Genomic DNA, 11,380 nt, shown 5'->3' on the forward strand with positions numbered 1-11,380 from the left:
TCATCAAAATCTGCATGTGTGTATGATTGGGTAAACGAAGCTTGTAGTGGAAAGTAATTTGAGTGCTTAGTTATGTAGAAAAGTGCTTTGAGTGCCAGTCCATTTGCAGTACCTTCTTCCTTATGAATAGCTTTTGGACAGTTGCTCTTTTGAGATAATTTCCCAAGACTCCTCAGGTGAACAATAGCTGACTCAGCTGAAGCGTCAGATGCATATCTCATGTGTCATGTCTTTGCTGGATTTTTACTTTTTCTTAAGTACATGTCTTTCAGATACCATTCTGCTGCTTTAAACAGCGTTTTAGACTTGGCATGTTTTCTTTTGCCTTTCACTTCTCCAATTTCCTGCACACCATATTGTGTTATACTAGGTTTTTTGCACAATTATTTATGCTTCCTATATCGACAGAATGATATCCCTGAGGTCTAAAAGTGCATGTTAAATCACTGCACAAAAGCTTCAGATTTTTTAAAATGATACATATTGCAAGCCTTGCAAATCTAAAGGAAAAACAAAACTAGGCTATACATTTGAACTCTTACTGTTAATGGGAACCATCATAACGCTAATGTACCTGATCTGTTCAGTCTGTATCAAGTAGTGAATACTTCCTGTCAGCCTGTGCAGAGTGTTTTCACAAGTTTTAAAGGCGCTCGTATTTGTCATGACTATGTATGTCAAGCAACCACTGACTCTGTTGTGGTTAACGGTCAGCAGTTGCACAGCTTTGAGAAGATGGGCATAAAAAACAAGTTGTGAACTTGTCGTTATCAACTTATTACTCTTTTAGAATTTAGTGGAGGCCTTTTCTAGGCATGTCAAATATATTTCTATGCAATATCGATATGATTTCATTAATTTTTTCATTTATTCTCACAACCCCCTATTATTTATTAGGAAACAGGTACATGAGTTCCTCTGCCTTTACTAACATAGCAAAATGCAGTGAAGCTATATGAAACACGAGAAGATTTAAGATTTAAGATGAAAGGCCTTTATATTTGTACTGATATTTAAGATTGATTACAGATAAAAGAATTCTACAACAAGACCAAAATAACTGTACAAATGCTCACTGTATCATAACACTGTCCCATCTTTCTGTGCCATGATATTCATCTAGAATTATTAATACCAAAGGAGGAGGAAGAAACCTATAAAGAAGAACAGCCACCAGCCAGAAAGCTCAGTTACTTTCTGAGTCTATCGAGCAGAGGAATAAATAACATTTGTGTCCACTGATGCAGGGCTGTGGTGACTTTCTGTGTCTGGCCAAAATGTCACAGCTCCATTGTGCCGGAGTCCTGAGCTCTGCCTCTGTCGATAAGAGAACTGTCAGTCTCACAGCTGAGTAGAAAAGTAAACAACCATTAACTGATAAATAGTGAAAGACACAAAACTAAAAACTTCACCTGTTTCAGATTGTCTTCTCCAGTGTGAGCTACGGCAAAAAATAGAAAATTTATTTTTGAATTATAATGTTAAAAATATTTGCATTATAGGATTAAAAAACAACAACAACAACAACAAAAACCCGTGGTAATAACAGACATGAAAAAATAAATAAAAATCACAATAAAAATACCTTTGTGAAGCTTTTTGATTTTAACAGCCAGACAAACGATGACTGTGATGAGGAAAATAGTCAGAACACCGAGGATCACACTCATCATCTTTGGTAATCCGATAAAAGTGTCTGTGACAAAGACAGATTATAATAAATGAAATGACAGCAGCTGCAGTTTATTAAATGTGTGGTTCAGAATCTAACATCTTAAACTTTGACTCTTATTTTCATGAAATTCAATAAAACCAAATGAAGAGGTCATTCTTACCTTGGACCACTAAATATGTTGCTTCAACAATAACCGGACTGCGGTCTATTTTAAATCCACAGAAATAAAGTCCAGAGTCCAATAAATCCACTTGTTTAATTTTGAGAAACACAGTGGATAAATTAGTGCTCATTTCAAATTTTCCATTTTGAAATCCAGCTTAACACACACCGTTTGTGGTAGCAGTAGTTACATCCATGCATGTGTTTTTTTTAACCATGTTTGTCCATGTTGTTTATTCAGGTCCTATATTTAAGACAGGTATAGGGGAAGAGCCGCCCCAGTACTTCCTGTTTATATAGGGTCATGAGGTCAACTTCATGCATGATCTTATTCCTGTTCTTTGTTTAGAATTGTATTGTTTGGTCTGACCTATTTGTTTCAACGGTAGAGACTAACGAGGTCAGGTGTGGGCAAAGTCCTGTATAAAGCAAGTGAGATTTTTGCATACCAGGTTAATTGTTTTATGGTAGAATGGAGATGCCAGAAATAAAGGATACTTAAAAGAACTTAAATGGTCTGCTGATGCTATTTACTTATCACCTTCCTTGCTGTTTAAGTTATGCTAGCTCACACGCTCTCACTGGAGTCAAAAATTTCAACCATCTTCCCCACTATAACTGTGTCCTACAGAAAAATCCCCTTCCTTCCTGTTTTCTCTCCCCTTTATAGAGAAGGATTCAAATCATCACCAGTCCCTGTACTCAACTCCAAATAGGTGGCAGCTGGATGAGAATGGAATCTCCACTCCCACACGGGTGTGGCCTATATCACACACAAAACACTAAAACACCAAAGCATGCAATAATTAAAATGGAAAAATCACTGAATCACTGCACAAAAGCTTACAATTTGTTAAAATGATACATATTGCAACCCTTTCAAATCTAAAGAAATAAAAAGTTATACATTTGAACTTTTACTGTTAATGGGAACCACCAGTGCGTAACGCCAATGTCCCTGATCTGTTTAGTCTGTGAAAACACTCTGCAGTCTGACAGGAAGTATTCACTACTTGATACAGAGTCAGCTCTGTTGTGGTTAACGGTCAGCAGCTGCACGGCTTTGACAAGATGAGAATGAAAAACAGCTGTTAACCTGTCATTATCAACTTATTATTCTTTTGGCATTTAGCAGATGACTTAATTATTTATTTTTATCTTTTATGCTCTGCCTTTACTAACATTGTAAGATGTTGTGAAGCTATATGAGACATGAGAAGATTTAAGATGATGAAAGGCCTTTATATTTGTACTGATATTTAAGATTGATTACAGTTAAAAGAATTCTGAGAATAAGACCAAAATAACTGTACAAATGCTCACTGTATCATAACACTGTCCCATTTTTCTGTGCCATGATATAGCTATAGAATTGTTAATACCGAATTAAAGCCAAATGGCAACATCCAGGACTAAAATAAAACTTTGCCTGCTTAGAAGTGCAGTACCTCCAATGGCCACCTGAGGCTGGCACCAAAAATAAAAAACACAAACACTTTAGCGGCAACCTTCGGTCCTTCTTTGCCGCTTCTGCAGGACTAAGTTTCTGACTCGTGCTCTTGTTGAATCGCTTGTATGCCTTTCGGTAGCAAAAAAAGGCGCGAAAAAAGGAAAAAACATTTATTCTCCATACAAATGAAAAATACAAACAAATGCCTCTGGTGGGAGCTCCGTTTACATTCCCTTATGTTACAACAAAACACAAAACGGCCGGTCAGAAAACTGTTGCTCCACGTCCTGCTTACTTACCTAACCTTTCATCCCCCTCGTGCGGGCAATAAACACCCCCTTTACGACACCTACCAACACTTTACAACAACACAAAAGACTAACAAAGCAGGATCAAGTTATGAAGCACGGTATATTACACTATAACATAAAATAATGAAAATTATAACTAGAAACTCAAATTAAAGATCACAGCAAAATGTTGGCTAAACTGTCTAAGCTCCAACAAACACTAAAAACCATACTTACAAAAAACATATGGCTCGACAAAATACCTTCATAACCTCTTGATATTATATTGCATAATATGAAGCAGACAGAAATACATTCATTCCTGTTACCTTTGTTCAAATTATTTCCTCTTGCACTGATAATTCTGAGTGATTGATCCGTTTTTGAATAGTGGCTGACACTAATATCAATTCATACAGCCGCACATCTCAACAGCAGTTGCCTCGAGGTGCTTTCTGCTGTAAGGTAAAGACCCTACAATAATACAGAGAAAACCCCAACAATGACACGATCCCAAGGACTCAGCAACAGTGGGAAGGAAAAACTCCCTTTTAGCAAGAAGAAACCTCCAAAGAGGAAAAGGCATCTGCCACAACCAGTTGGGGTGAGGGGAGGAAGATAGGACAAAAAACACAATAAAGATTGTGGAGGCTAAAATGTTTTGACATATGACATATAGACCACTTATAACAGTAACACAGGACACCAATAGGATTCATGTACATTTTCACTTGTGATTTCACAGCATGACGACATCCACCAAACAAACATCAGCAGATCAATAATGACGCCTCGGTTCCATGCAGTGCTCGGTCGGCTAACAGTGAAGACCCCAAACCAGCCAGGCTGGTACTTGATATCAAAGTGATAATGGGTTAGGCTCAGGGAGGGGCGGCAATCTGCTGCAGTACTCTTGCTGGAGCATTTTGGATTAACATAGCCCACATAAGAAATTGCTAATCCATTTGCTGCCTTCAACTTTTTTCAGTTGAAATCACATTGATTTCCTGGTTCCTGATCTACAAACAACCTCTTAAAACAGGCTTTTGGCATTAGTGTTACATTAGAATCAGTATCTAATGAAAATTTTACATCCTTGCCATCAACAATACCTCTACTTGTCCCTAAAAATTAAAAGTGGTTTATCTGGACTTGACCACCATCATCCTTTCCAGTCACCTGGAATTAATAGTTTAAAGCCATCTTGGATTGAGTTCCCCGAAACTCCCTTGCCATCTGTCTACTGATTCCACACTAACTACAGATGGGTCACTCTTGTTGATCCCACTGATGCAGTGGCCGTTCCACTGGCTGAGAAATTTGCTCTGTCGCTGGGAATGGCTCTGAGCCCTCGCCATGTGTCCTGTACTGATAGGACGAGAGTCCTGCCTTTCTCTCTCCCCTTTGGGAACTTGGCATGTCTGTGGAATTGCTGCTGGTTGAGCAAATTTCCTCAGCTCCTCCTGAAGAGTATTCTTAAGATCCACGATTTGCTTGTTCATTTCTGCGAGAATCTCCACTTTAAATTAATCTTTCCAATTGAAGGTGTCATGGCCACTTTAAATCTCCTTTTACTATTTCACAGGCAAAGTTTTCATGCAAGCCGTGCAAAGCGCCTGCTTCCCACTGTAAGGCCTCTTTACTCACCTGTTTGAATGGGAGATTAGGGTAATGCTTTAACAGATGCTGTAGATTTTATATCGCACCTTCTCTGAGGCCTAAGGCAAACTGATCACGCATGTGCAGGTCAGCACACCAAGGGTCTTGTGGCTCTTTTATCTGCAGGCGGTGCCTTTTCTTAATCGTAAAGTAAACTTTCTAATAGGCTCTTCTGGCCTTTGTCTGCAATTGTAAAACATGGCATGCAAGGTACCCACAGCCGTTTTATCCCCATACGGTTTTGCACTCAGCAGAAAATCAGACTGCTGTACTACAGACCACTTTTGAGACCATGTTAACATTTTTTGGATAATTCATCTGTCATATTGATCACTTTAAGGCAGGTGGTTTCATATACTGGCCACAATCCTGTTGACAATGCTAAAGGAGCCACAAAAATGGCATCATCACAGGAAATGAATACGTTCTAAATAGTGACCTGTAGAAAACCACCACATTCAAAGTGAAACTAGGGCATACAAGATTTTCCTCCGAAGCAGACTAGTGGCTGCAGACACAGATCTGGCCTGCAATCCAAGGTCCAAACCCACCATGGTCAAAATTGTTAGCCTGGTTAAAAACAGGAAAAGGTGGTCACTGAGAAAACACAGCCAAGCACATGTCAGTATTGCTCTTCCTCACCAAGTCTTGAACAGTTTCCTCTCATCGGTTACCTCTAATTTCGCAGTAGGCTTTTCCTCTGTGAACTCCCAGAATATGCAGGTCCAGCACACCAACAGTCTCCAATCCAGTTTTTTTTAATCACAACAAATCCATATAAATAATAATTGAAACAAATCCTCCACCCACTGTCATTTGATCACTTTAACGCAAAACCCTGCAGGCCTGGAGGGTTTTGCTCTAAAATGCTCACCTCTCTGTGACAAAGTGGTTAGGCATGAACTCATTTACCACTTATCCCTTAACCATATTGATAATTTCTTTCCTTGTTATTTTACAGTCAGCCATAATGCTTTAATTTAGACATTGCTGGTGTAACTTTGCTTAACACACACCGTTTGTGGTAGCAGTAGTTACATCCATGCATGTGTTTTTTTTAACCATGTTTGTCCATGTTGTTTATTCAGGTCCTATATTTAAGACAGGTATAGGGGAAGAGCCGCCCCAGTACTTCCTGTTTATATAGGGTCATGAGGTCAACTTCATGCATGATCTTATTCCTGTTCTTTGTTTAGAATTGTATTGTTTGGTCTGACCTATTTGTTTCAACGGTAGAGACTAACGAGGTCAGGTGTGGGCAAAGTCCTGTATAAAGCAAGTGAGATTTTTGCATACCAGGTTAATTGTTTTATGGTAGAATGGAGATGCCAGAAATAAAGGATACTTAAAAGAACTTAAATGGTCTGCTGATGCTATTTACTTATCACCTTCCTTGCTGTTTAAGTTATGCTACCTCACACGCTCTCACTGGAGTCAAAAATTTCAACCATCTTCCCCACTATAACTGTGTCCTACAGAAAAATCCCCTTCCTTCCTGTTTTCTCTCCCCTTTATAGAGAAGGATTCAAATCATCACCAGTCAGCTACTCCCTGTACTCAACTCCAAATAGGTGGCAGCTGGATGAGAGTGGAATCTCCACTCCCACACGGGTGTGGCCTATATCACACACAAAACACTAAAACACCAAAGCATGCAATAACTAAAATGGAAAATCACTGAATCACTGCACAAAAGCTTACAATTTGTTAAAATGATACATATTGCAAGCCTTGCAAATCTAAAGAAATAAAAAGTTATACATTTGAACTTTTACTCTTAATGGGAACCACCAGTGCATAACGCTAATGTCCCTGATCTGTTTAGTCTGTGAAAACACTCTGCACAGTCTGACAGGAAGTATTCACCACTTGATACAGAGTCAGCTCTGTTGTGGTTAACGGTCAGCAGTTCTCAGAATTCTGAGAATAAGACCAAAATAACTGTACAAATGCTCACTGTATCATAACACTGTCTCATTTTTCTGTGCCATGATATCGATATAGAATTGTTAATACCGAATTAAAGCCAAATGGTAACATCCAGGACTAAAATAAAACTTTGCCTGCTTAGAAGTGCAGTACCTCCAATGGCCACCTGAGGCTGGCACCAAAAATAAAAAACACAAACACTGTAGCGGCAACCTTTGGTCCTTCTTTGCCGCTTCTGCAGGACTTATGTTTCTGACTCGTGCTCTTGTTGAATCGCTTGTATGCCTTTCGGTAGCAAAAACAAGGCGCTTGTAAAAAAGGAAAAAACATTTATTCTCCATACAAACTGAAAAATACAAACAAAGGCCTCTGGTGGGAGCTCCGTTTACATTCCTTTTATGTTACAACGAAAGCACAATAAACGGCGCCGGTCAGAAAACTGTTGCTCCACGTCCTGCTTACTTGACTAACCTTTCATCCCCCCTCGTGCTTAACACACCCCCTTTACGACACCTACCAACACTTTACAACAACACAAAAGACTAACAAAGCAGGATCAATTTATGGAGCACAGTATATTACACTATAACATAAAATAATGAAAATTATAACTAGAAACTCAAATTAAAGATCACAGCAAAATGTTGGCTAAACTGTCTAAGCTCCAACAAACACTAAAAACCATACTTACAAAAAACATATGGCTCAACAAAATACCTTCATAACCTCTTGATATTATATTGCATAATATGAAGCAGACAGAAATACATTCATTCCTGTTACCTTTGTTCAAATTATTTCCTCTTGCACTGATAATTCTGAGTGATTGATCCGTTTTTGAATAGTGGCTGACACTAATATCAATTCAATTCATACAGCCGCACATCTCAACAGCAGTTGCCTCGAGGTGCTTTCTGCTGTAAGGTAAAGACCCTACAATAATACAGAGAAAACCCCAACAATGACACAATCCCAAGGACTCGGCAACAGTGGGAAGGAAAAACTCCCTTTTAGCAAGAAGAAACCTCCAAAGAGGAAAAGGCATCTGCCACAACCAGTTGGGGTGAGGGGAGGAAGATAGGACAAAAAACACAATAAAGATTGTGGAGGCTAAAATGTTTTGACATATGACATATAGACCACTTATAACAGTAACACAGGACACCAATAGGATTCATGTACATTTTCACTTGTGATTTCACAGCATGACGACATCCACCAAACAAACATCAGCAGATCAATAATGACGCCTCGGTTCCATGCAGTGCTCGGTCACTTTCTGAGTCTATCGAGTAGATGAATAAATAACATCTGGGTCCACTTCTGTGGCTGATGCAGGCCTGTGAGGACTTTCTGTTTTTGGATGAAATGTCACAGCTGCATAGTGCAGGTGCTCTGAGCTCTGCCTCTGTGAATAAGAGAACTGTCAGTCTCACAGCTGAGTAAAAAACGACTAACATTGACTGATAAAGAGTGTGAAGGACACAAAATGAAACACTTCACCTCTTCTTGTTGTAGATTCTTTCCTTCAGTGTGAACTACGGCAAAAAGTACAAACAATTTATGAGGTTGGTTGAATTATAATATTAAAAATATTCCTGTTGTGGGATTTTTAAAATAGAAAATAGTTGTTGTTCCTTTTTAAGTGTAATCATAAAAGACATGTAAAAATCTGTTACAATAAAAATACCTTTCTGAAGCTTTTTGATTTTAACAGCCAGACAAACGATGACTGTGATGAGGAAAACAGTCAGAACACCGAGGATCACACTCATCATATTTGGTAATCCGATAAAAGTGTCTGTGACAAAGACAGATTATAATAAATGAAATGACAGCAGCTGCAGTTTTTTAAATGTGTGGTTCAGAATCTAACATCTTAAACTTTGATGCTTATTTTCATGAAATTCAATAAAACCAAATGAAGAGGTCATTCTTACCTTGGACCACTAAATATGTTGCTTCAACAATAACCGGATTGCGGTCTATTTTAAATCCACAGAAATAAAGTCCAGAGTCCAATAAATCCACTTGTTTAATTTTGAGAAACACAGTGGATGAATTAGTGCTCATTTCAAATTTTCCATTTTGAAATCCAGCGCAGAATGAAGCAGGTTCATGAGGTTCGAACATGGAGGCAATACAGGTGAGTTTGGCTCTCTTGGTCACTCTGAACCAGAGTATTTGTGTGGGAGAACTGGAAAAGTTGGAGCACAGCAGCGTGACTTCTTTTCCAGACTGAACCTCCACAGGTTGTGATACAGGGAGCCAACCTGAAAAACAAAAGAAAATAAACAAACACAAACATTAAAGCAACAGAATCTTAATAAACAGAATCAGCTGGTTCTGTGGAGTAAATGAGTTGCTGTACTTACTGAGGCTGCAGACAAGTAAAACTGTTAGAGAGTCAAAGTTCCTCATTGTGCACACGATGTCCCTGAAATGGTGCTCTACAAGTTCTTATAGGGTGATCTAAAGAGGTGTGGTTTTTAGTATCTGTATGTGCTGTACAATACATCTGTGAAAGAATAATCACGCCCCCCAGAAAGTTTAACCCTAACAGTGAACCAAGAGACAAAGATTGTGATTGTTCGCATGTAGACTCTCAAACCGCTGTTGAAATATTTTATCACATCTGCTCATTAAAAACAAACCTCTCAGAGAGTCCCAGTACAACTCCACATTAACGCTCTTGGAACTGGGGTTACAGATGACCTTGAAGGACACAGCAACCAAAGCGATCCTGACAGGCTTGAGGTTTTGTCTGTCTCCCTCTCCCTCTGAAAGCCATATCTCTAAGGCCTGATTTACATATTTCTGGAGGATCTTTGTGGCTGACCTTGTGCTGGCTATGTGTTAATTATTTTGTGATTGTTTCCTGGCATTTTATACCAGTCAATAGAAAAAAATAAAATGCTGCCACTTTTCCTCTCCTGGCTCCCAACTTTCAGTTTATTTTAGGGGTGTTACTCTGTCACTGCTATATTCAAAAACTGCAGTGAAGAAGTAGCCAAAAATGCACATGAGGTGTGGACAGCACTGAACACGCTGCAGTAGCTGCAGGCTGCATTGACCTGGTGTGGATTCTCGGGTGGAGCTGTGGGCAATCATTCCTTGTTCCTTTTTCTGAAGGTTGTTATTTCAAACCATGGTGGCAAGCAGGCCCCATCTGAAACATGCTAATACTAGTGCTGTTTGCCAGTAACTTTGTTAGCCTCCTGGTGCTCCTGAGGATTTTCACAACCACTGCTAGCTATTCTTAACTAAACCTTCCAGCTGATTTCTGAACCTGAAAAGGAAAGTACTTCCCAGTAATTTACCTGCTTGCCCATTCTCCTGCATTGCACTCTGAGCAGCGGCATTTCGTCTGCTCGCCAGTTACTCCAGATTCTCTGATTAAAAAGCAAACAAGTAAGGCCTCAGAACCAAATCACAAATATTTCAAGAACCTTTTGAACTCAACTTGACCATTAGTAACATCTCTTCTCTGGAGGAGCTCTTTGTTTCATTCCTGTTGGGTAATAAATTTATTCAAGCCACTTCCCTCTTCCTATGGGAAATTCGGTTTCCAAATAGCACAGCACGTATAGACCAGAGGATTTTTTTTGGACTGCATACAGTCCCACTGCAAACCTCGTCTCTCACAGTATCAGGAAGTCATCTGACTGGTCCCAAAGTCAGGGTCGTAAAAATCTGAGACTTCATCATAAAAACTCAGAATGTGAAATGACTGGAATCTACAGAAGATTTATAAAGGCACACTATTACAGTAAGCTCATTCTGACAGTACAGATCATCCTCAGACCCAGTTATCACAATAAATCAACATTATCATGAACAATACGCCAATATTCAGCAGTCTGGCAGGCAGGAAGTGGACCTGAATGCAGAATTTAAGAGGCTGAACGAGACACAGACAATAAGCACTCACGAGATAACAAGGAGAAACAGGTGGGAGCACAGCTGAGGGAAGCTAGCATAATGACTCAAGGGGAAGTAAAACTAAACACAAACTAAGACAGGGCAACAGTCAGTAAAATAAAACTGTAAGTGAGACATAACTGAATGGAGAGATGAAACTGATTAACTGATAACTAAATGGGGAAACGTGAAAGACACCCACAGAGAGACAAAACCGACGCAGTGACAAGAATGAATGAACAGAATAGAAAACAAAAGAGAATTAACAAAGCTGTAAGCAACTTTTATAATCAA

At 39.2% G+C, this 11,380-nt stretch overlaps 1 protein-coding gene across 2 annotated transcripts; it reads right to left on the reverse strand.

Annotated features, from left to right (window-relative positions):
* Positions 1–11: 11 nt before the first annotated feature.
* Positions 12–9,744, reverse strand: LOC102306425. 2 transcript variants are annotated; one of them, XM_042224592.1, is made up of 5 exons: positions 9,541–9,744; positions 9,106–9,438; positions 8,856–8,966; positions 1,414–1,441; positions 12–1,321 (listed from the first exon to the last, which is right to left on the reverse strand). In XM_042224592.1, exons 1-5 carry the CDS (start codon positions 9,584–9,586, stop codon positions 1,204–1,206), a joined length of 636 nt encoding a protein of 211 aa, XP_042080526.1. In that variant the 5' UTR covers positions 9,587–9,744; the 3' UTR covers positions 12–1,203. The 2 variants fall into 2 exon arrangements, with proteins under 2 accessions (XP_042080526.1, XP_005952357.1); XM_005952295.2 differs by lacking the exons at positions 12–1,321; positions 1,414–1,441 and adding exons at positions 6,621–8,573; positions 8,669–8,703.
* Between the last annotated feature and the right edge of the window lie 1,636 nt (positions 9,745–11,380).

The sequence above is a fragment of the Haplochromis burtoni genome, unplaced genomic scaffold (assembly GCF_018398535.1).
Source record: "Haplochromis burtoni strain Fernald_Lab_line unplaced genomic scaffold, NCSU_Asbu1 Contig_143, whole genome shotgun sequence".
Classification (NCBI taxonomy): Eukaryota; Metazoa; Chordata; class Actinopteri; order Cichliformes; family Cichlidae; genus Haplochromis; species Haplochromis burtoni.

Coding starts and splice junctions, on each gene's coding strand:
- LOC102306425 (XM_005952295.2), bottom strand. CDS start 9,586: ATGAGGAACTTTGACTCTCTAACAGTTTTACTTGTCTGCAGCCTCA. Junction 9,439..9,540: donor TTTACTTGTCTGCAGCCTCA/GTAAGTACAGCA, acceptor TTTGTTTTTCAG/GTTGGCTCCCTGTATCACAA. Junction 8,967..9,105: donor AACATATTTAGTGGTCCAAG/GTAAGAATGACC, acceptor TCTTTGTCACAG/ACACTTTTATCGGATTACCA.